Source organism: Schistocerca gregaria, chromosome 2 (assembly GCF_023897955.1).
Source record: "Schistocerca gregaria isolate iqSchGreg1 chromosome 2, iqSchGreg1.2, whole genome shotgun sequence".
Lineage (NCBI taxonomy): Eukaryota > Metazoa > Arthropoda > Insecta > Orthoptera > Acrididae > Schistocerca > Schistocerca gregaria.
This window is the reverse complement of record NC_064921.1, coordinates 254,998,163-255,023,034: the sequence shown is the minus strand read 5'-3', so window position 1 is coordinate 255,023,034 and position 24,872 is coordinate 254,998,163. Positions and strand designations below refer to the sequence as shown.

Sequence of the window (24,872 nt, the reverse complement as noted above, 5' to 3'; positions counted from 1 at the left end):
TCATAACTGATTGGAGCTGTCAGTATTTTGTAACTTCTTCTCTTGCAAAATGCACTTATTCTCATTATATTTCTCTCATTTTCAGGTGAAGGCTCATCATTCCTGACATTCCAGAAAGGAGATCTTATAATTTTAGAGGATGACAGTACTGGTGAAACTGTTATGAACTCTGGATGGTGTGTTGGAAGATGTGAAAGAACAGGAGAAAAAGGAGATTTCCCTGCTGAAACAGTATATGTTCTGCCTTGTTGCAGTAAACCTCCACAAGACATACTGGTATAATACTCATAAATCTGAAATTATCAAACTTGTTGGAAAATTACTGTAAATAAAGATGCCAGCTATTTTATACTGATTGATGCATATCCTGTATATACAGGGTGTTGCAAAAAGGTACAGCCAAACTTTCGTGAAACATTCCTCACACACAAATAAAGAAAAGATGTTATGTAGACGTGTGTCCGGAAACGCTTAATTTCCGTCTTAGAGCTCATTTTAGTTTAGTACACCTACGTTCAATGGAGCACGTTATCATGATTTCATACAGGATACTCTACCTATGCTGCTAGAACATGTGCCTTTACAAGTATGACACAACATGTGGTTTATGCACAATGGAGCTCCTACACGTTTCAGTCGAAGTGTTCGTTCGCTTCTCAACAACAGATTCGGTGACCGATGGATTGGTAGAGGTGGACCAATTCCATGGCCTCCACGCTCTCCTGATCTCAACCCTCTTCACTTTCATTTATGGGGGCATTTGAAAGCTCTTGTCTACGCAACCCCGGTACCAAATGTAGAGACTCTTCGTGCTCATATTGTAGACGGCTGTGATACCATACGCCATTCTCCAGGGCTGCATCAGTGCATCAGGGATTCCATGCGACGGAGGGTGGATGCATGTATCCTCGCTAACGGAGGACATTTTGAACATTTCCTGTAACAAAGTGTTTTAAGTCACGCTGGTCATTCTGTTGGTGTGTGTTTCCATTTCATGATTAATGTGATTTGAATAGAAGTAATAAAATGAGCTCTAACAATGAAAGTAAGTATTTCCGGACACATTTCCACATAACATATTTTCTTTCTTTGTGTGTGAGGAATGTTTCCTGAAAGTTTGGCTGTACCTTTTTGTAACACTCTGGATAGTGCTAGGTGTTAGATCCTAATATGATAAATTACGACTGCAGGAGAAAAAGGCCACCTTAGGTCTTATACTGAACTGTTATTGGCAACTGATCTGTGATGCTCATTTTGCTACCGCTTCTGAGAGCCACCTGCCTCCCCCATCTCTAATGGCTTCAATTACCTCCACAACTCCCCCTTACCCCACATGTCTTACTCCCTTGTTACCTCATGTGTTTCCTCACCTCCCCACTGGTGTAATTATTCAGTTTGTACACACATCAAAAACAGTTTTGCATCACCTCGGTTCTGAGAGTTCTGAAACCTGTACAGAAAATTGGAGTAGAGATCAACATAAACATCATTTCTGCCCATTTTATTGCTCATGAAAACCACACATTGCATGCTCACGAAAACCACACATTGCATTTCGAACCATCATAAAGCGAGAACTCCGGAGGTGGTGGTCCAGGTTTCTGTACACGCTGGTACCTTTAATACCCAGTAGCATGTCCTCTTGCATTGTTGCATGCCTGTATTCATCATGGCATACTATCCACAGGTTCATCAAGGCACTGTTGGTCCAGATTGTCCCACTCGGCAATGGCGATTTGGCATAGATCCCCCCGAGCAGTTGGTGGGTCACATTGTACATAAACAGACCTTTTCAATCCATCCCAGGCATGTTCGATAGTGTTCACGTCTGGAGAACATGCTGGCCACTCTAGTCAAGCGATGTCATTATCCTGGAGGAAGTCATTCACAAGATGTGCATGATGGGGATGGGAATTGTCGTCCATGAAGACGCGGACCTCGCCAATGTGCTGCCAATATGGTTGAACTATCAGTCGGAGGATGGCATTCATGTATCGTAGCCGTTACGGTGGGGCATTCAGTCTGACCAGATTGCCTCCAAACATATCTCCGACGATTGTCAGGTTGAAGGCATATGAGACACTCATTGGTTAAGAGAACATAATGCCAATTCTGAGCAGTCCATTCAGCCTGTTGTTGGGCCCATTTGCACTGCACTGCATGGTGTTGTGGTAGCAAAGATGGATCTTGCTATGGATGTCAGGAGTGAAGTTACACATCATGCAGCCTATTGCGCACAGTTTGAGTTGTAACACAACATCCTGTGGCTGCACAAAAAGCATTATTCACCATGTCCGAACAACATTGCTTCGGTTCACTCAGAGATGCCTGGACACTTCCTTTGTTGTGAGCCAAGTAACAATGTGAGCACAATTGAATCACAGTATTAAGCATCTAGGTATGGTTGAACTACAGACTACAAGAGCTGTGTACTTCCTTCCTGGTGGAATGACTGGAACTGATCTGCTGTCGGACCCCTGCGACTAATAGGCACTGCACATGCATGGTTGTTTACATCTTTGGGCAGGTTTAGTGGCATCTCTGAAAAGTCAAACGGACTATGTCTGTGATACAATATCCACAGTCAGTGTCTGTCTTCAGGAGTTCTGGGAACCAGGGTGATGCAAAACATTTTTTTTATGTGTGTACAAGCACTAGCTTCTTTAACATTTTAATCAGTTATGGAATTATGTGAAGCTGAGTTTGTATAATTCTGAGTGCCATAACTTTGACTGCTTCATTTAGTTCATGCTACAATACTCAGCAGATAAGTATCATGTTATTTTGTGTGCTGCAACTTCTGTGTTTTAGTGTCCAGCTGTATATTAACATGCATGAACCTTGTAGCTTCATGGGAATTTACTTCCAGTCACCTTCTCATTAGATCAAAAAGCACATAATCCATACCAGGTTGCTTGGTGTAATTTCTTATACACTACCTGGGGGCCAGGGGGAACCTCAATCACTGAGAAGTGATGGAAGTAACGAAATGAAACTTCACAGTTACGAAGGATATGTGATGTTATTTTTGTGAATACAGAATCAAATCAGATTTACTAAGAACTTGGAAGTATGAGCACAAATAACAGTATGACGTTGTACCCAATCTGGCCTGGATAAAGCCACTGTATCCTCTCCTGAGACAAACTGGCCTACAACTGTTGGAACTGGTCCTTGATATTCTGCATACTGGCACTAGGACGAAGTTGACATCTGGACTGGTCCCGCATATGTTGTTTCAGCGCCAAATTTGGGGATTTTTCCGGCCACAGGAGTACCTGAACATCATACAGACAGTTCATAGAGATACATGCTGATCACAATGCAATGCTGTTCGTCAGCAGTTGATACTTCCTGGTCACACCAGTATTCCAAATGCAGCTCAGGAATTCTAATCCCTAGGCCGGACACTGCCAATCTCCAACCAGTGGTGTGGGATAACACAGAACGCAGTTCTTGGATGAGAGGTAGACATGAAGGGGTTACGATGCATTTGGTGAACAATATGGGTATGCTGTCCAATTTCAAGCCACTGTCACAACTGAATGCTCCACAAATCTGAATACTGTATGATTTAACCAACCAGCCAAATAGAGCGCCATAATGAGGCCCCTTTCAAGCTCTGTCTTGCACTGATAATACTGTCTCACGCGAGTACATATATGCAGTGATCACTCAAGGTCTGAAGCTGTCCACACCCATTTTATACTACACTCCTGGAAATTGAAATAAGAACACCGTGAATTCATTGTCCCAGGAAGGGGAAACTTTATTGACACATTCCTGGGGTCAGATACATCACATGACCACACTGACAGAACCACAGGCACATAGACACAGGCAACAGAGCACGCACAATGTCGGCACTAGTGCAGTGTATATACACCTTTCGCACCAATGCAGGCTGCTATTCTCCCATGGAGACGATCGTAGAGATGCTGGATGTAGTCCTGTGGAACGGCTTGCCATGCCATTTCCACCTGGTGCCTCAGTTGGACCAGCGTTCGTGCTGTACGTGCAGACCGCGTGAGACGATGCTTCATCCAGTCCCAAACATGCTCAATGGGGGACAGATCCGGAGATCTTGCTGGCCAGGGTAGTTGACTTACACCTTCTAGAGCACGTTGGGTGGCACGGGATACATGCGGACGTGCATTGTCCTGTTGGAACAGCAAGTTTCCTTGCCAGTCTAAGAATGGTAGAACGATGGGTTCGATGACGGTTTGGATGTACCGTGCACTATTCAGTGTCCCCTCGACGATCACCAGAGGTGTAGGAGATCGCTCCCCACACCATGATGCCGGGTGTTGGCCCTGTGTGCCTCGGTCGTATGCAGTCCTGATTGTGGCGCTCACCTGCACGGCGCCAAACACGCATACGACCATCCTTGGCACCAAGGCAGAAGCAACTCTCATCGCTGAAGACGACACGTCCCCATTCGTCCCTCCATTCACGCCTGTCGCGACACCACTGGAGGCGGGCTGCACGATGTTGGGGCGTGAGCGGAAGACGGCCTAACGGTGTGCGGGACCCTAGCCCAGCTTCATGGAGACGGTTGCGAATGGTCCTCGCCGATACCCCAGGAGCAACAGTGTCCCTAATTTGCTGGGAAGTGGCGGTGCGGTCCCCTACGGCACTGCGTAGGATCCTACGGTCTTGGCGTGCATCCGTGCGTCGCTGCGGTCCGGTCCCAGGTCGACGGGCACGTGCACCTTCCGCCGACCACTGGCGACAACATCGATGTACTGTGGAGACGTCACGCCCCACGTGTTGAGCAATTCGGCGGTATGTCCACCCGGCCTCCCGCATGCCCACTATACGCCCTCGCTCAAAGTCCGTCAACTGCACATACGGTTCACGTCCACGCTGTCGCGGCATGCTACCAGTGTTAAAGACTCCGATGGAGATCCGTATGCCACGGCAAACTGGCTGATACTGACGGCGGCGGTGCACAAATGCTGCGCAGCTAGCGCCATTCGACGGCCAACACTGCGGTTCCTGGTGTGTCCGCTGTGCCGTGCGTGTGATCATTGCTTGTACAGCCCTCTCGCAGTGTCCGGAGCAAGTATGGTGGGTCTGACACACCGGTGTCAATGTGTTCTTTTTTCCATTTCCAGGAGTGTATAATAGGCATGGTAACAACACTAAACATGAACAGCTCTAATGCTGTCTGGGGGCTGTTGTATGTGTCACTCAGAATTGCAACTCTTACTCATTTACATGCCCGCCAGTGGAGTGTACAGAAATGAAATTACATTGACTTCCAACCATAGCTTCCTGCTGCTTCACTTTTTTGCCAGGCAGGGTATTTGTACACTAGTGTTAACAAGTGGTCATTTTATTGTATTTATTTTGAGTTACATTTTTTTACATTTTTAAGTGAATGCTTTTTCTGCACTTGACAAAATGTTGACTCTCAAACGTTTTGTCTGACAGTTACTTTTGCCTCAGTTTGTTTTGAATAGGTGCTTGATATAGACAGCATGACTGCATACTCTTTGTTATTGTTTAGGCATTATTCAGCTTGGAAGGTGCTGAGCATGGACGTAAATTGTACTCGCAGCAAATGAATGGCACTGATAACAGAGAAAAACCACATAATTTGGCTGAATATGCCCTGGATCACTTCAGGTATCTAAAAAATAATTTTCATATGCAATTTTTGTAATGCATTTGAAATATATTGCAGTATTAATAGTCACTGTGGTAGTAAATTGAAGCATTTAAACCTCACAGTTAAATGTGAAGTGGTCATTATTTAACACTTATGTACTCTTTCCTTGTATGACTCTTGACCTGTGTAACAACATACTGTTTTTGTACTTGGCAGTATTCTAATCTTTTAAGGGTCCCACATATGAACGATGGTTCACAGTGATCCACCACTAGTGATTTAACTGCTGCCAACCACTTGACTACCCCAACACACACAAGTGTTTTGCCAAGCAATTTCAGTCAGTATTATGAACACCATTGTGTCGAGAAGTTCTGCCATGGAAAATGAAATGCTATATTTAGCAGCAGTGGCAATTGATCTCCATATCCGGAAGATATTTTATGGGGAGGAGGACACAGGAATTGTAATTTATTAAGCTTGTTTGAAAAACAGTTTTCTTGGGAACTGTAGGTTACTTAACAGAATATATTACTTTTTGTTGCTGATGCATAGTGTGTTGTGCACATCTTTTTAGTGTACGAACACAGTTCATTTTTCATTTATTAGTCCTCAATTCCTATTCCATTCATTAGTTTTATAGTTTAACTGACAGTATTTACACAATATGTTTTGCAAATCACAGTGTGTCTCTAGAAATGTTGTTAATTGCAGCACTACTGGTTAGCATAACTCTTGTTATGAGTGTATGAGGGAAAGTTAAATCATATGCAATGACAAGGGACTTGTGTAGCTGTGAAATTGATTTGCCCTGAACATTTAAATTAAAATGTCCACTTATTATTATGGTAAGTCATTCTGTGCAGAAGTTAAAAACTTTAATAATGCTTACAGTTGTTTCATAAGTAACTCAAACTCATCAGATGGAGCCTCAGCTTCACTTCTCAGAGAGGTCTGTGATTCCTGAATAACTATAAATCCTAACATAAAGTTCTTACTCATCATGGCCAAAATGAAACAAAACTGAACTGCACAAGCATGCTTAATAAATAAACAAGCAGCCATATTGCCACACATCACATGTGATTCATCATACACCTATGATTTCCATGTGATCAGTGACTGATCATTGTGATTTCCCCACAAGTGCAATCTATGAAGTTATCACACATCTGTGCAGCTGACTACTGTGATCCATCATTCATGTGTGGGGTCACTTTATTGGTAAAATGTAGTAGTTGTTACTGTATATTCAATATTTACAAGGATGAAAGAGTAGTTTAAAAAGTGCAAAAAATACTGCTGTGGTAATGTATTTTCACACATTTGCTATGCCAATAGGGCAGAAAGAAATAACATAACATCATAGTGGCAGTAGACAGTTTAGACACACTTCAGTTTGTTCAGTACTAAATGAATGTACCATGTGGTATTCTGCTACACTAGGACAAGTTTTATTAGTCTGCAGAATTATCAGTGAAAATTTGACAAATACATCCTACAATTTAGAAATTAATAAATTATGCAACAGAATGGTAGACACACACAGTAGTATAAGGGACAATATGATCATAGCTTTCCCAACTGTTAGTTCCTTCATCAGGGAGTAGAGAGGGCTAGATCGGGGAAGATTAAAAGGAAAGATAGGTTACGCAGATCCCAGGATGAGTGGAACCCACTGCAGTTAGGATGATGATAGAAAAATATCTTCCTTCTCAACCTTCTCCAGCCTATTCTTTTCTCCTTCCCAACAAAGGAACTAACAGTACTAACAGTTAGGATAGTGATGTCATATTCACTTTTATACGTGTCTATAAAGTAAAGCTTTTATTCTGTGAGAAAATATGAAGATCATAGACGCATTAGTCTTATGAGACATTCCTTGAAAATATTTCTGAAAGTCACCTGTCAAAGGTTATACGAAAAATGACAGAAATTATTTGGTGAAACAGTTTGAGTTTAGGAAAGGTGTAGGTGCTAGAGAAGCTGTTGTTGCATTATGACTTCTGCTGCAGAACTGCTATGGACAGGATAACAATGTAAGTCTCTTTTCTATTGATTATGAAAAACCTTCAGTAGAGATCATCATAAAATTCTCTGAAGAATGGATATACACCAGAAGGACATCTGCTGTATAGAGAATTTATATTGGTATCAGACAGTAAAGGATCCCAACAAGGATTCTATCACTCCTGTTATTCAATTTTTACTCCGAGATTATTTTTTTTAATGTACTTACTGATATAGAAGAAAAGACACAACGATTAATGGTGTCTTCATCAACAACATTTGATATGCTGATGATACAGTATTGATTACTGATAATTTTGATGAACTTCAGCAGCTCTTCGACATAATAGGAGATTACAGTAATTATCCAGGCCTGAATATCAACACCAAAAAGAAGTATTTTATGACTGTCAGGTGACAGCCCAACTCCTTTACAAACTATGATTCAGTGGCTGCTTAATACAAAGAGCAGACAAGTTTAAGTAACTTGGAAAATGGCTCTCTGAAGACTCTGGAGACAAAATGGCACACTGAGAATGCTTGCAATTCTTCCACAAAATTTAAGAAAATTACAGACTGAGACTAAACCATACAGATCAGTATGTAAGATCCTATATGTAATATTTACTGCTACATCATTTCTGTAGGATGAACACTAAATATGACAATAAAAGGGCGATCAAGGCCTTTGAAACATGTATTTACCTCAGATTGGTTAAAGTACTGTGGACAGCATGAATATCTAACACCAGATATTGTGAAGAATACATAAACAGCATGAAATACTAACTATATTTGAAAAAGAGAAAAGCTGTGTACCTAGGACATACCTTACAGAGCACCACATATATACTTCTACAGGTGATAATACATGGGAAGACTAAGGGTAAAAGAAAACAAAGGCAAAGAATAATATCGTGGTTAGATAACATAAAGTGCAGATCAACTGCTATGTACTGTAGTTCATAGAATAAAGATGCACCATGTGGCTGCTAACATCCATTAATGGACAGGAAGAAGAAAAGAAAACTGTCATTAAGTCAAAGATTGAATGGAACACCAACGTTCTCCCTTAAGCATGGTCTTGTTGGATGTGGTGGGCCATTGCCTACTTCCAACCTTTGAACTTAATTACATAGCCACTTAGAGGAAATGACTGTTTAACATGAATAGCAAACCACAGAGCAGATCAGCATTTTTCTTATCAACAAACTGAAGAAATGCTGATACGCAAATTAAGGCTAGGTTGGTGGCAGGAACCAAAAACATGTTTTAACGATAGTTTCCACATGCGGAGTTCTGAGAAACTGGTACCTGGGGGAAGAAGTCAGATGGCACGTATTGTGAAACAGGCACTGAGGTCATGATTGTCATGTTGTAGAGCATGCTCTGCAACAGATATTGTATGTTGCAAGTATACACCCTCTGCTTTGCCCATAATTTGGTGGTAGTCATGCCATTGTAAAAGGCTGAACAGTGTTTACACAACAGCTGGGTAGGACACATGTCATTTCACAGGTGGCGCTCCCTTTGATATGTTTTGCCAATTACAGGGCTGGTACAGGTGGTGGTAGGAGGATGCTTAGGGCAAGTCTTGCAGCAGGGATGGTCACAGGGGTAGGGAGATGGGTGCAGAAGGAGCACACTGTCTGACTAGAATATTGCGGAGATTGGGAGGGCAATGAAAAGCTATTCTAGGTATGGTAGGCAAAGTCTCAGACAGAATGGATCTCATGTCATGGCAAATTTTTGGAAGTCATGGCCCTGTCGAAGTAGATGATTAATACAGTCCAGACCAGGATAATACTGAATGACCAATGGTGTGCTCCAAAGTTGTTTTGGAGAGATCAGCGGTACCAGCATTGGTTATGATGGCCCGGGAAATCTGCTTTTGAACTAGGCTGGTGGGTTAATTACATCCAATGAAGGCTGAGTTGAGAATGGTATTGTGTTGCTGTAGAGTCTGCATCCAAACAAATACATTTGCCTCAAATTCCAAGGCTGTATGGGAGGTATCGTTTGACATGGGAAGATCGCAACTGTCAAAAGGTAAATACTGTTGTTTGTTATGAGGTTTAATGTGGACAGAAGTGTGAAGCTGGCCTTCGGTGAGGACGAGATCAACATCAAGAAAAGTGACACTGGATTTGTAATAGGGCAATGTGAAATTCAATTTGGAGAAGTTATTCAGAGATTCCAGGAACTTAAACAGGTCAGCCTCACTATGAGTCTGTATGATAAAGATGTCATCAATGTATATAAACCAAACCAGGGGCTGCAGACTTATTGATCCCAGGAAAGTACCCTCTAAGCGACACATGAAAAGGTTGGCGTAGGGAGGAGCGATCTGTCTCCCATGGCCATACACCTTATCCATTGGTATGTCTGCCCCTCAAAGATGAAGTAGCTGATGGTAACCATAAAGTTGATTAAGGTAAGAAGTATGTCATAGGTTTAGAATTAGATGACTGATGACTAAGGAAATGTTCAGCAGCAGACAGACCATGTACTTGGGAGATGCTGATATAGAGGGAGGTGGCACCAGTGGTGATCCACCACCACTACCTCAAAATCATCCCTTACAAGCCTTACAAGAATTCCTCACATCCAGCATTGCTTCACGTCCCTTCCTCAGGTCCCTACGACGTGACCCTAACCTGTCCTCTGCAGAACTCCAGACTCTAGGTTCCCTAAAAGCTGATGACTCCATCATTATCCTCTCAGCAGACAATATTCATAGAACTTCTCACCCCACCCGAAGTACGTATCCCCGTCTTTTACCTTCTTCCTATGAGCCACAAACCCTTATCACTCGGGCCATCCTACAGTTGCTGGCTTCAAAGCACCCACCAAACATAAATCTACCTTAGTTGATCAGCACCTGCTACCCATTGTACAAAGACTTCCCTCCTATATCAAAGACACTAACCATTTCCTAGATCATCTGAAATCTGTGCCCATCCCACTCCCATCACACACCTTGCGTGTCACCGCTGATGCCACCCCCCTCTATACCAACATCCTCCATGTACTTGCTCTATCTGCTGCTGAACATTTCTTCAGTCCTCATAACCAATCCTGGTACTGCTGATCCCTCCAAACCAACTTTGGAGCACACCATTGGTCACTCAGTATTATCCTGGTCTGGATTGTATTAATCAGCTACTTCGACAGGGCCATGACTTCTGAAAATAGTGCCATGAAATGAGATCCATTCTGTCAGATTTTGCCCAACACACCTAGAATAGCTTCTCGTCGCCCTCCCAATCTCTGCAATGTTCTTGTCAGACCCTATGCTCCTTCTGCACCCATCCCCATATCCTATGGTTCCTCCCCCCTGTGACTGTGCCTGACACAAAACTTGCCCTATGCACCCTCCTATCACCACCTATAACAGTCCTGTAACTGGCAAAACATATATTATTAAAGGGAGAGCCACATGTGGAATGGCACATATCATATACCATCTGCTATGTAAACACTGTTTGGCTTTTTACATTGGCATGACTACCACCAAATTATCAGTTAGAATGAATGGGCGTAGCAGAGGGTGTATACAGGCAACACACAATATTCTGTTGCAGGGCATGCTCTACAACATGACAATTGTGTCCTCGATACCTGTTTCACCACACGTGCCATCAGGATTTTTCTCCCAGACACCAGTTTCTCAGAAATCCGTAAGTGGGAACTAGCGTTACATCATGTCCTTGGTTCTGGCCACCCACATGGTCATAATTTACTTTAATTTCTTCCATCTCAGTATTTCTTCACAGTAACTACTCCTTTCTTCACTCCATTTTAGTTTTCTACATCTTTTATTTTCTTTCGCAATCCCTCTCCCACCTCTGTTATGGGCAATGCATTTAGCTTCTCACTCTTATTAACTTGTACACAATGTTTTAACAGTAACGTCTGTCTTGCATATTACCATGTCGTCCACCTTTCAGTTCTCAGGTTCTCAAATTTTGTACCGTGCAGTCCCCAACAATCAGTCTTTCCTTCCCATCCCATCTGGTAAGTCTCCCCTGACCCACGGTTCTGAATGACTTTTACTGAAATCCACCCCTGTTCATAGAAATCTCCAGTTCGTTTTCTACACTCTTCTTCCTTCCCCTTCAACCCTTCTGCCTGAAGAAGGAGCTACTGCCTCTGAAAGCTTGCCTAATTATAACTTTCTTTTATGTGTGTGTTCCCCTGCCACTGCTTGGTGAGTAGACTTATTATCTATTCAGTTACATTATGCTGATAAAAATCCTAGGATAGACCAAGGATCAAGCCCGAGACCTTTGGATCTATAGTCTGGCCCTTTGCCACTGACCATCGAGTTGCTCCATAGGCAGTACTAAACGTTTTGCCTTTGAAAGCCATCAATTCATTCTCATAATTTATTAATTTTCTTGACAGAATTTTATTTTGATAGTTACTTTAATTTGTCATATTAATTATCCCATAAAATTATAAGGAGACAGAATGTCTGGGTAGAACTTAGCTCAGGAGGTCAAATTCTTGTACTCTCACAAAAAAGGGGGGGGGGGGGGTAGAAAAAAAATGCTGTCCCAGCTTTGAGAACTGTTAATTGCTGTCTCAGCAAGGAAAGAGAAATAGGTTGTGGAATGTTAGTAATGAGGTTAGATCACTCTGATTGAGAGAGACTCACTTGCAGTAAGAATGAGAGAGGAAAGAGGTGGTAAATTAGTTATCCTCAGTTGAATATTTTTCATGATTTAATTTCTTGTAGTATTTACTATTTTGTGCTGTATGATAAAACAAACCTCTCGGACATGAATGAGCTACATAAAAAACAGCACTCAAAATAATGGAAAACTAATGAAATTTCATCTTTGAATTTAATTTTTCAGTCATTAAGTAAAGTAAGCACTACAAATCTTCTGAGATCCACATGTGATTGTAAGTGTTGCATAGAAGAACTTTTACAATTAAAATAAATATTTATCTCCTACAATTAACTAAGCTGAAATAAATGACCAGCCAATGTAGTTAAAACAAAATTAATGTAGGACACTATGAATTATATTTTTTTTTCCTTCTTTTTCTAGGCCACCACCCAAAAGAACAATGTCCAAAGCACTGACATTAACATCAGCTCGTCGAGGAGGGCCTGAAGAGTTATGGAGACATTCTAGAGAACCAATAAAGCAACCTCTACTTAAAAAATTGTTAACTAAGGAAGAGCTGGCAGAAGAAGCATGTTTTGCATTTACTGCTGTGCTTAAATACATGGGTGATTTACCGTCCAAACGTCCTCGGATAGGAAATGAATACACTGACCAAATTTTTGATGGTCCATTGAAGCATGTAGGTTCAGATGAAATACTATTTCACATTATTTCTTACAACGATGTACCTCTAATTTTCTATAAATATTAAATTCTATGGCTAAAACTGAATACTTCGCTTTTATAGTACCAGCTTAAGAATCTTGTTTGAGACATTTAGTGCGCATATCAGGTTTCCTTTCTTACTGTATGCTCAATGAGATATCTGCTGTAAATATCTCCTGAAATAAAGGAAGCTGTTGGTTTGCTTGAATGTCGTTTTTGTTGCTTCCGTAAGTTTTAACTGTATTATTTGTAAAGTTTAAATAATGGAAGGGGTAAAGGAAATCATTCACCTTATAGATGAGGCATTGAGCAGTCTGCAAGCCCATAAACAGGACTGAAAATGTTGCTGAGCAATAGGACAATGTGTCTGTAAAATGGTCAATGCTACAAATATGCATATAAAAATACAAATATCCTCCTTCTATTATTTGTATTCCAGTTACATCCTTCTGTGAACTATATTATCTTTATCTGATTGAAAATATAATTTGTTAAAATAGATGGCATCAAAGCCCAAGAGTTTTCTTAGTGAGTCAGTTATATAATGAAAATTTTGTTTTCGGCTATTTTGATAGTCGAAACACACTCATAATTCTCTATGCATGATTATAAGAATTAAGATATTTTCATAGTTTGAAACTCACTCATTGTTTTTTACACTTTATTATAATAAGAAAATAAGCCACGGCATGATTTCTTATTGTTATATCCTTTTGTGCCACTGTAGGAGATCTTGAGAGATGAAATATACTGTCAAATAATGAAACAATTGACAGACAACAGAAACCGTTTGAGCGAGGAAAGAGGGTGGGAGTTAATGTGGCTTGCAACAGGTCTGTTTGCATGCAGCCAGAATCTGCTGAAGGTTTGTATAAAATGATTCTAAACCGTAACCCCACAGTGTATGAGATATTCTTAATTTTATTTGTATCAAAAGGGCTAGTTACCAATTCTTTGTTTTTTCTTTTTTTTTCCACAGGAACTTACCTTATTTTTGCGCACAAGAAGGCACCCAATATCACAGGATTCCCTTCAAAGGTTACAAAAGACCCTTAGAAATGGCCAGAGAAAGTATCCTCCTCATCAAGTTGAAGTAGAAGCTATTCAACACAAGACCACTCAAATATTCCATAAAGTATACTTCCCAGATGATACAGATGAGGTAAAAAGAAATGAGTGTATAAAATTAATGAAATTCTACACAGCTTTCTTCATACTTGAAGACTGAAATTTCAAAATATCACACTGACCAACACTGTGTTTAATAACTGATGCTTTGTGGTCCTCAGGCTTTTGAAGTGGATTCTTCAACTCGTGCAAAAGACTTTTGTCAAAATATATCACAGCGCCTGAATCTGCGTTCTAGTGAAGGCTTTAGCTTGTTTGTTAAAATTGCTGACAAAGTTATATCTGTCCCAGAGGGCGACTTCTTCTTCGATTTTGTGAGGCACTTAACGGACTGGATTAAGAAAGCAAGGCCATCAAGAGACGGTATGTTTCGTTAGTACTGTTGCTGTTTTTGTTATAATTTCAGTAAAAAAAAACAACAGGAAATTAAAATTAGGTCAGATTTGTCTTAATAAATTTTAGTGCTATAGTTGTTGTATATGCTTGTCACTTTATGTCATGTGCAAATTTTTTTAAAATTAAACTTCATCTGGGTACCAAAAGAAACTTAGGATAATGTAATTGTTGTAAAAATATTTTTATATTTTCAGTCTTTGAGTAACTAACATATTTCTTGTATCATGTGTCCCTTTTTCATTGTGTCATGACCCCTAATCATCAGTGATAATAAATTGCAAAATTGCTGCAAATAACATAACCATGACAGTGGCCACCAACATCAGAAATAAAGTGGTGCATCACCATAATGCTGATAATAAGAATCAGTTTCAACAGAGCTGTGATATAATGTCACAATACAAGACACAAAAATAATTTTCATGTAGACTCCATTTTCTTGCCCCAGGTTAAGAATGGAGTTTTTGGTGGTAAGATATTCAGTAAGCGCTTGTCTAAAATGAAACAAGAAATTTTGAATCCCTATCAATTCAGAAGAAAATTAAAAACATACTTCATTAGCCACTCTTTCTACAAATTATCAAGACATCTAGATTTGTGGACTGAACACGTGGCCACATAGCAAGTACAGTGTTTGTGATAAAGCTGTATCTTCTTCTTTTTCTTTTTCTTGTGCCTTTGTCCAGCCTCATCGCAGGGTTGGCATTTTTATTAACAGATTTGGCTTGGTTAGTTCAAGATGCCCTTCCAGTTGCCATCCCATTAACCCCCTGTGTAATCCTTCCTGGGACAGAATATGTGTGCACCAACTGTCTGCTTGTAGTCTTATTCATGTGAAACTAAGTAAGAGTTTGCTAAATGTTTGGAAATCATGTAACAGAGGTGGGACTTAGGTACCAGTCCAGTATTGTCCTTGTGGGGCATGGGAAACCACACAAAAACCGCATCCATGCTGGCCAGCACACCAATCCTTGTCATTAATCAAAAATCAAAATGGCTCTGAGTACTATGGGACTTAACTTCTGAGGTCATCAGTCTGCCATTAATTCATTGGGCGGATTCGATCTAGGGCTGGCGTAACTGCCAACTCCCCCGTCTGAAAGCGGCACTTTTAACACATGTGGCTATGTTGTATGAAAGTTAATAATGTACCGTAAATAGGATTTAGTGTTTATAGATGATGTAAAGAAACCTCTTTGAACAATATCATTGCAGTCAGGTAGATATTAATTTACTAATAACAGATAAACAATGGCTGTGTAATAAAACTGAGGATGCAGCAGCAGCCTTCCCCCCCCCCCCCCCCCAAGGTAAAAGTTTGCATGATAGCATTAAGCAGCATAGTAAGAGTTTATTGTAGTGTTTCTATGATGCCTTCGTCTTATATCATTGTATATCTTCAGCATGCCTTATCCCTGAAGATTCTCCTTCTGATTGGATGTGTGGAACAAGATGAATGAATGTATCTCATAGGTGTACTTCTGTTTGATTGTTATCTGTTTTACAATCTCATATTTACTTTCCATCAATGTACACCATTTTATATATCTGTTAATTTGTAAAGCAATTTGAACTTCACTTCTATATAACAGTCTTAACATTTATGCATTCTACATAAGAAACATTAAAGTCAAGAACAACCTGTGAACTCTGGATTCTTTGACTATAATTAGGGATGTCAATAAGGAGGTTAGGGTCAAATGACATGGATATGTGCTATTGGTTTGCAGGTTTAGTTAATGGTGAAAAAATTTGATTAACTTCCAGGTGCATCACCACAATTTACGTATCAGGTTTTCTTTATGAAGAAACTGTGGACAAACACTGTTCCTGGGAAAGATAGGAATGCTGATTTAATTTTCCACTTTCATCAGGAACTACCCAAGTTATTGAGAGGTAAGCAGTTGTTAATGTAACATACTTTCTTTGAAAATAAAGTATTGCAGATATGAATTTTTACTTCAAGTGTTGTAAACACTTATTTTTTCACTTTTGTTTTGGATTAGACATATTCTGTTTGTTTCTATGTAAATTGTGTCCTAAGCTTGGGCTGCTGTGTAGTTTGTAGATTTCTTTTATCTGTACTTAATGGAAAATGTACTATGATATTTGTGACTCAAAGTAGCTCAAAAAGGTGTACATAACCACCCTAGCAAGAACAACCACCATCTGAAGTGACACTATTGTAGGAGTTGCTAATTCTACATCATCTTTGATTTTGATATTTATTGTGGAGCGTCTGTCATCTTGTGAAGTGGAGAATATGTTGATATACAGGATGGTTATAATTAAACTTTCTCCACCCGAGCCTGTGTAGACAGAAAGCTGTTTATCATATGGGTACCCAACTTTATAGGAAACATCATGACTTGCTGGCACTGGTACAGCAATGTAGAGTTAAAACACATGCATCAGTGTGCAGGACAGTTAGCATGAGTCTCCACAAGGTGGGCCGTGCTTTGATTTTTGTTTTGACTTAAGCAGGAGGACAAAAACAATACTGGTCTTAATCCAATGTTGCGCACTCGATACTGAGTTTATTGTGCAGTTTCACTCCCATATTAGTTCCTAAGTAGGCACAATTTCTCTACCATTCTGGATATTCTGCTGGACAAGATGAGCAGAGCCTTACTCGTAAAGGTGTTTTATCAACACATCTGTAATAGTGCTACTACTCTTCCTGAGTACCGATGCATTGAACGAATAATGGAGAGGTCCGCTTTCACTCGGTTAGTCTGCAACATATTTGGAGAAAACCAAATCCTTGGCCGATCATTCCAAAGTGCATGGCTGGCAAGATCACCAGATTTGAACACGTGTGATTTGTGGCAGTTTATCAACAGGACATTAACACACATCAGAGGTTGAAGATGTCAGCAGAGCGAGGGAGATAGCCAACATCACATCTGAGATGTTTCGGATAGCAATAGAGTGCTCTCCAGTGTGGTTCCAGGCTGTAGTGGATTCCAATGGTCGTTACAGTGAGCAACGTTTCCAACCTGGAACATATATGTGGAAAGCAAGTAACAAATGTTACCCTGTCATTTGGAAATTAAAATATGTTTCAATTAATGTTTATTCATTATTTCTCTTCCATATGTTCTTACAAATATTTCCCCAAAGTTTCATTTTCCTACAATCACTCATTTTTCATAGGGGCCCTCTCAAGTAGCCGAAGTTTAATTACAACTACTGCCTATTAGCACATGTTTTGGCTTTTTATAGTGGGCTGCAAGCTCCTCTTTTGCATTTGGTTTTGTTTTATTGTTTATTCTGGAAGAGTTGATGACTTGTCACAGCATTTGCATTTTGCAACTGATTTATCAGTTTAAGCTGTAATAAACTACCATTGCTGACGAGATCTGTTAGTAGAGGGCAACTCACTGCTAGAATTCTGCTATGTGATCAACATTTTTCCTACCCACTTACCATGACTTGACGGTTATTCAAAGCTCTCAAAGCTAGCACTTTTTGTAAGACCTTTTGTCATGTTTACTGTGAAAATCTTGCATTTCAATGTGCATGTTGTACTATGAGAGTTATTGTAAACATGAAATTGGATCAGAGGAAAGAGCAATGATCGACACCTACAGTATTGTGAGCGTCCATGTGTGCTTCCTCGTATAGAGAGCAGTCAAAAAACTCTGGGAAAATGAGTAGCAGACAATGAGGCACATGTACATCTCTAGTCTGGATCAGTGTAAGATGTGTGGTAGTAAGTTATTTTCGTTTTACTAGATATTAATGCATTTTTTCTCTTCCACTTACAAATGGAGCATAGAAAAGAAGACTCTATGTGAGCTATGATTAGCTCAGTTTTGTTCTTCTCCACATTTAGTGCTAGTATCCAGTATTTTCTCCATATTATTTTATCAACATCTAGCTGGATGCTACCCAATAAGTCATTAATATCAGGTTTTGTAACAGCAGTGTTGCTACATACTCTTCTGGGCCATCTGAAATCACTCTTGGATGTGTTAATGGCTCTATGCTAGTTTTCATGCTGTGTTATTCCTATAAAGACATCCTGGCTTGCTAAATTCCACATATGAAACCATTTCTTGTTGAAGAGATGATGCAGTATATAATCAAGAGCTTTCTGAAAGTCAAAAAACAACAAGATTGCCTGGTTACTTGTACTTCTGACTTTTAGTGTATTACATTTGAAAATAGTAAATTGAGTTGTGCATGCTTGGTGTTTTTACGAGCCATGTTTAGTGCTGTGAGAAGCCTCTTGTCTTCAAGGTTGATCATTGTATTTGTAATGAAAACATGTTGTAGAATTCTGTTAAGACACACATTTGTGACATAGGACAATACTTCTGTGAATCCGTTCCACTGCTTATTTCATAAATTTATGTGATCTCTTCCAAGCACTGGGAACAGTTTTGAGCTCAAGTGGATTGCATTAAACCACTGTAAGGTTAAAAGTAAAGCTAATGAATGTGCGAATGACATTTTGTGCTGACCATGATTAGACTGTGTCTCATTTTAGGTGATGGGAGAATAGCTTAACAATAACTGGGGAATGCTGTTAAAATATTTTAACAGAATTTCTGTGTTGTCATTTCATTAGCTTAACTGCTCAGAATGTTTGCTTAAAATGGTATAGTACATTCTTGCACACTGCATAGGTGACAGTGGATTTGTTCTAAAATAGGTTTCCTGGTTTTTCTCATAGCAGCAACATGAGTTTGGCCTGAAAACTTTAGATATGACACAGTCACTTCCTGTTTGTGAATGCTTGAATTCTCATAAATGTATAGAAACAAATCACAATTAATTCCAGAAGTGTAGACTGATTGTGAAATTCCAAGTGCCATTTCTGTAATAGATACCCAGTTACGCAACTAACAGTTATTTATAAGCACAACATTTATTATGTTTAGTTAAATCAGTAAATAAGAGTTAGCTGTACAGTCTGTTGACTTCATTGTTAGAAACAATGTGCTCTTAAAGTTTAACAATAAAATTAACTTACATTGTTAAGAACAACATTAAGTTATGTAAGACTGTTATTTTCAGGATATCATAAATGCACCAAAGAAGAGGCAGCTCGATTGGCAGCTCTAGTGTATCGAGTAAGGTTTGGAGAAAGCAAACAGGAGTTGCAAGGAATACCGTAAGTATTGCAAGGGTTTTTGGAGACATAATGAAGTTCTGGAATTAAGCACACCACTGTGCAACATTTATTGTTTTTCCAGACATGCTGTCATAATAATTTTGTTTTTTACATTATTTAGACCATATATCTGAATTAAATTCTCAAACAGCCATATCCTTATTTCTTAGTTATGATTCTTGTGCTTATTAAATTAAAATGGGGGAAAGAAAGAAAAGCTGTTCTAACGTTCAGACGAACATCACCATTGACATTGTAGGAATGCAGATTCACTCTTCTTTAACATTTGTTAACAGGATGTATTTTAAAGCAAGCAAAATTCATATTTTCATACAGTAGAGGAAAATCTTGAATGGAATATAAACAAGGGGGTGAGTAAAGGCAGCAGTTCCTCATACAATAGTGGCATTTTTCTTAATCCATATTTGTCTTTAGTCAGTTTTACAGTTCAATAGACTGAGAGGGAAAGCTCAGTATCCCATACAATATGCGTAGTAATGGCAAGGATAAAGTATCAGGGAGATACAAATGTGCAGTTATTCACTATACCACGTAATTTGATATACTGAAAGTTTATTAGTTAGCAGTATACCAGCAAACCCCAATTCTTCAAAGACCAAATTCCCATGTATAAAACACAGCTACAAATGTCTGATTATTTTACAAATGTCTGATTATTTGCCTTTAACCATGTAAGCGAGAAAAAGTTTAGGAAAGATTTGAAATTATGCTTAAAGTTTATAGGAAGTCACAAAGTTCTCTCATTATGAAACACTGGATTAATATAAACTGGGTAATTTACACCCCATCTGAGCAAAATTTACATTTCCACATGTCTCAGTGTTTATGAAGTCATCTCTCCTGAACCAAGTGTCATACAATGACATAATTTTGCAGGTTTCATTCTGTGGTATTTGTGGATACTGCCTGCAACTGTGTTACGAAAGGAGGTAGTAATCAAGAAGTAATAATTAAAATGTCATGGCCTATGCTGAAATAAAGTTTTGAGATTATATGTAAGCTTTGTTGGAAGTCTCTAAGTGCCCTCATTCTCAAATACTGGATAAATGAAGTTCATGTATTTGTACAACAGCAGTTATGTTGCCTCAAGACAAACACACAGTTTCTAATTGCAGTACTCGTTTTAATGTATTAAACATTTAATACAGTGATTGCATTTTAGTGATACAGATTCTCATGTTAGGTAGATCATGTTCATAATTGCTCTGTATAATCATCTCTGTTCAAATTCATTAACTGTATCATATGTATGGTGGTATCATTTCTTTTGTGTATGTGACTCAAACTGTTGACATCAAGAAGCCCTAAACTTTTATCTGCAATTGTGTAACATTACATGTGCTGATAATTTTTATCTACTTATTCCTAAAACATGCTTGTCAGTCAAAAGAAAAAGAGCACTTTTAATGACCAAACATTTTACTGTCAGTATTTGATTAAAAGATAAAATTTGAAGGAGAGAGTAAGTCTTCTCTAATCTTAAAGAGTACAGTTTTTGTATTAATTGTGTTTCAGTCAAATGCTCAGGGATCTAGTTCCAGGAGATCTTATAAAAATCCAGAGTTCCAATGACTGGAAAAGATCAATTGTAGCTGCCTACAATCAGGATGCAGGTAATAATATACAAGGAATCAGTAATAACATAACTTAAATCCAAGAATAGAAACAATAAACAAAAATAAGGATTGGCAGCTGCTAACTTGTAGCTGTCTGGCTTAAAGACACACACACACACACACACACACACACACACACACACACACACACACGATTTTTGTGTAGGTGGGTAGCATACTTAAACTAGAAAAGGAAGGGCAGCATGAAAGTCTGTAAGCTGTTATGCATTCCTTTATGCTACATATCAGTCTCTTACAAGTGATTCTTCACCTCTTTTGATTTTTGTTGAAATAATAATTGTTATTTAAATTTACTGCAATAAATTCGTCTTTATTCATTTCCCCATATTTAATTCATTATTATCCATTCTTGCAAATATTATCTATTGTTTTGTATGCAGGCATGAGCCCAGAAGATGCAAAAATTACTTTTCTGAAGATCATTTATCGATGGCCTACATTTGGCTCTGCATTTTTTGAAGTAAAACAAACAACAGAGCCAAATTATCCTGAAATGCTTCTTATAGCAATAAACAAACATGGGGTCAGTTTGATACATCCTCAGACTAAGGTTAGTTCAGTTTCTCATTATATGTAAAATTTTGAGATAAGACTGTAATAGTTATTTGAAGAACTGTTCAAAAACCAGTTTTTTCCTTTCTTTTTTAACATAATGTGTGGACTGATCATAGAATGCAGAACTGTAACTAGAGTTGTGGCTGCAGCTATCAGATGATATTTAATTGATTAATTGTTCTAGGATATCCTGGTAACTCACCCATTCACAAGAATTTCCAACTGGTCTTCCGGGAATACCTATTTTCACATGACTATTGGAAATCTTGTGCGCGGCTCCAAGCTGCTGTGTGAAACTTCACTAGGCTATAAAATGGATGACTTATTAACCTCATACATCTCTCTTATGCTCACAAACATGAATAAACAGAGAGGAACTTTAAGAATAAAATAATAATACTGGAATTCAGAAGATGAATTTTTGTGTGTTAAATTGTGTACATGAAGTCAACAGAGTGATTTGATGTTGTGTCAAAAGACGGTGTATATAATGCTCACAAAAATAAATTCATTGTACATAATTCATAACATTTTATGTAAATATTTGTGACTTTGTTGTCTTCAGTGAGCAGTGACATATCAACAATGTGTGCAATATGAATCTTTCTTACTTAAAAAGGTGGATACCATATAGTCAGTACTAAAGGCAGTAACAATTGACATTTTGATAGAGCTGATATTCTTCTTGTTTTGTTTTCTTTTGGCTTCTGTAATATTCATGTTAGCTTCCCCACTCTCATAAAAATATAAGGTAAATTCTATATCCAGATATCTTGATTCTTAAAGACAGTAACAACAGTTATCAGAGTGCTAAATCTTTTATTTTATTTTGCTATTTCAAATCAATACTTTCCTCATCCTTTGTACCTCACAAGATAAAAATATTATTTTATTATATATTCAGTTGGAATTGCCATGTGTCTTTTGGTTATTTATTGCTTTTAATATACCTACTAGTATGGTGTCTAATTTCATTACACAGACTCCACTGTAAATTGTAAGCTGTTGTGTAACCAAACTGTTGTATACCTGCTGGTATGGCTTGTTGTTTAAGACAAAATTTGCATTTTTGAATACTCTGTATGTGGAGCTGTTTTACATGTCATCTGTTAATAAGTGACAATACTGAAACTTCCCTTTTATGTGTGAGGTATTTTTGAAAGGCTGCCTAATGCATTTCATTTACTTAGAACCAACTGAATCCAAATCAAGTACAAAATTTGGCATGAACTTTGAGTAAAAAAATAAATTAAGATACTTTGTTAGTTATATGCCTGTTTATATTTGTATGAACATTGGTTATGAAGCCAAATTAATGTGCACAAACTCTGTTTCTCGCAGTTAAAATGCTGTTAAACATGTGAAAAAAATTGTTTATAAGCCTATATGACTTGCAGACTGCCTCTCTGTTGTTAATTGCAAAACTCCATTTCTTTTTGTACTGTTACAAATTTTTTGCATTATGAAGGTTATTTTTCACTTTTTCACCATTGTTGACGAGTTTTAAGATTTGTTTGTAAATATGTGAAAAGCTAACTAGAATTTTTTTGCATAATTAAACTTTCCATTTATTTATTGCTATACCGTGATTACACTTTTCTTTCCAGAAAACAATATATATTGTCTTTATATATGTGGTTCAATAGATGTAATTTTGTACAAAAAAGTATGAAGAAATAAATAATTTTTGTAATTTAAAGAACAGTGCTAAGGACATACCTTAGCATACTTCAAATGCCCTAGAAGTTGCTGATATTGCAACAAACATATAAGTGTTTTTTTGTATTTCCATAAATGACCAATAGATGGAGCTGTTGATGTTGCTTTAAAATATGACATTTGTTGTTAAAATTGACCCAGTAGTTCATTTGCAGTGAGCATTTAAAGAAATAGTATTGTGAAAAATTGGAAATTTTGTGTGGAGGTTTTTGTAGTTTGTTGTGTGTTTTTTTAAAAAAGCCCTAACTCGACAAAAATTCTTCGAATCATTTGTTTAATTTTTAGTAACCAGTCAGTTTCAGAAAACACTGTTTACAGTTGGTTAGCAGAATATTTTTACAGCCATGCTTCTGTCACTGATGCATTTCATGAAGGTAGACCAGACTCGGTTTTTATCCAAAGAACGTCAATGCTGTGTGCAACACAATTGAAGAGGGTCTTTACCTGAGACAGATGAGTACTTAGGTGTATTGAAAACTGCAGTACATTTGATTCTGCATTAATATTTAGTAGTGAAATATATATGTTCCCAGTGGATATTGCACAGTTTGACCAGAGTCAAAAACAGGCTGCATCAAATGGAATTTGGAAATGCTCAAAAAACATTACAAAACTAAATACAAACTCTACATACAGTATTACAATGGGAGATAAAATTTATATATTCATACTAACCAGAAACTAAGCAGCAGTCAGTGTGTGGATGTTCCAAGATGCACCAAAACCAACAAAAATGATTGCAGAGCTCTAGCTAGAAAATTGTTGCTTGTTTCTTTAATTACAGTGGACATGTCTCAGCCACAGCTTTAGGTGACTGAGGAGCATTAAAGTTTGAATGGTATACAATAATTTGTTTACATCAAATCATTGATCATCTCAGGAGAAACTACCAAAAATATCAGTCATCATGACAGTGCCAACTGTCACACAGTATGTCAAATAATTGATTATTTGATACAGAAAACACATTCTATCAATATGTCTCTCTGCCCTTACTCACCAGATTTCTTGCCTAAAAACTTATTTTTGTCCCTTTATGTAAATTGGCAGTGATTTTCATCACTTTGAGAAGCTGTTGAATCCTTCCAAAAACCATGTCTGTGAAGTACCAGCAACATAGAATAAATTTTCTAGACCAGTTTCAGACATATGCAAGAGTGTATCAAGTTCAAAGGCAAACCTTATGAGAAACAAGAAGATTTGTACAAAAATATTCGTTTCATTAATTTTATAAAAGCTTAAAAGGTGGACTTCATAATAACTTTAACAAGACTTTATTGTGTAGCAGAGTGCACTTTCTTGGCATATTAAAATTAGATGCCAGA

The 24,872-nt window shown here is 38.3% G+C and overlaps 1 protein-coding gene across 1 annotated transcript in view; it reads left to right on the top strand.

Annotated features, from left to right (window-relative positions):
- The window catches only part of LOC126336809 (myosin-VIIa), a 434,397-nt gene extending 411,009 nt beyond the window's left edge, over positions 1-23,388 (top strand). Inside the window, exons 31-41 of the mRNA XM_050000853.1 lie at positions 86-276; positions 5,513-5,631; positions 12,685-12,943; positions 13,697-13,834; positions 13,949-14,131; positions 14,259-14,460; positions 16,261-16,389; positions 19,519-19,615; positions 21,152-21,249; positions 21,654-21,823; positions 22,013-23,388. Coding sequence (XP_049856810.1) covers positions 86-276; positions 5,513-5,631; positions 12,685-12,943; positions 13,697-13,834; positions 13,949-14,131; positions 14,259-14,460; positions 16,261-16,389; positions 19,519-19,615; positions 21,152-21,249; positions 21,654-21,823; positions 22,013-22,222 — 1,796 coding nt within the window. The 3' untranslated portion in view covers positions 22,223-23,388. The remainder of the gene's footprint in view (positions 1-85; positions 277-5,512; positions 5,632-12,684; positions 12,944-13,696; positions 13,835-13,948; positions 14,132-14,258; positions 14,461-16,260; positions 16,390-19,518; positions 19,616-21,151; positions 21,250-21,653; positions 21,824-22,012) is intronic.
- The last annotated feature ends 1,484 nt before the right edge of the window (positions 23,389-24,872 follow it).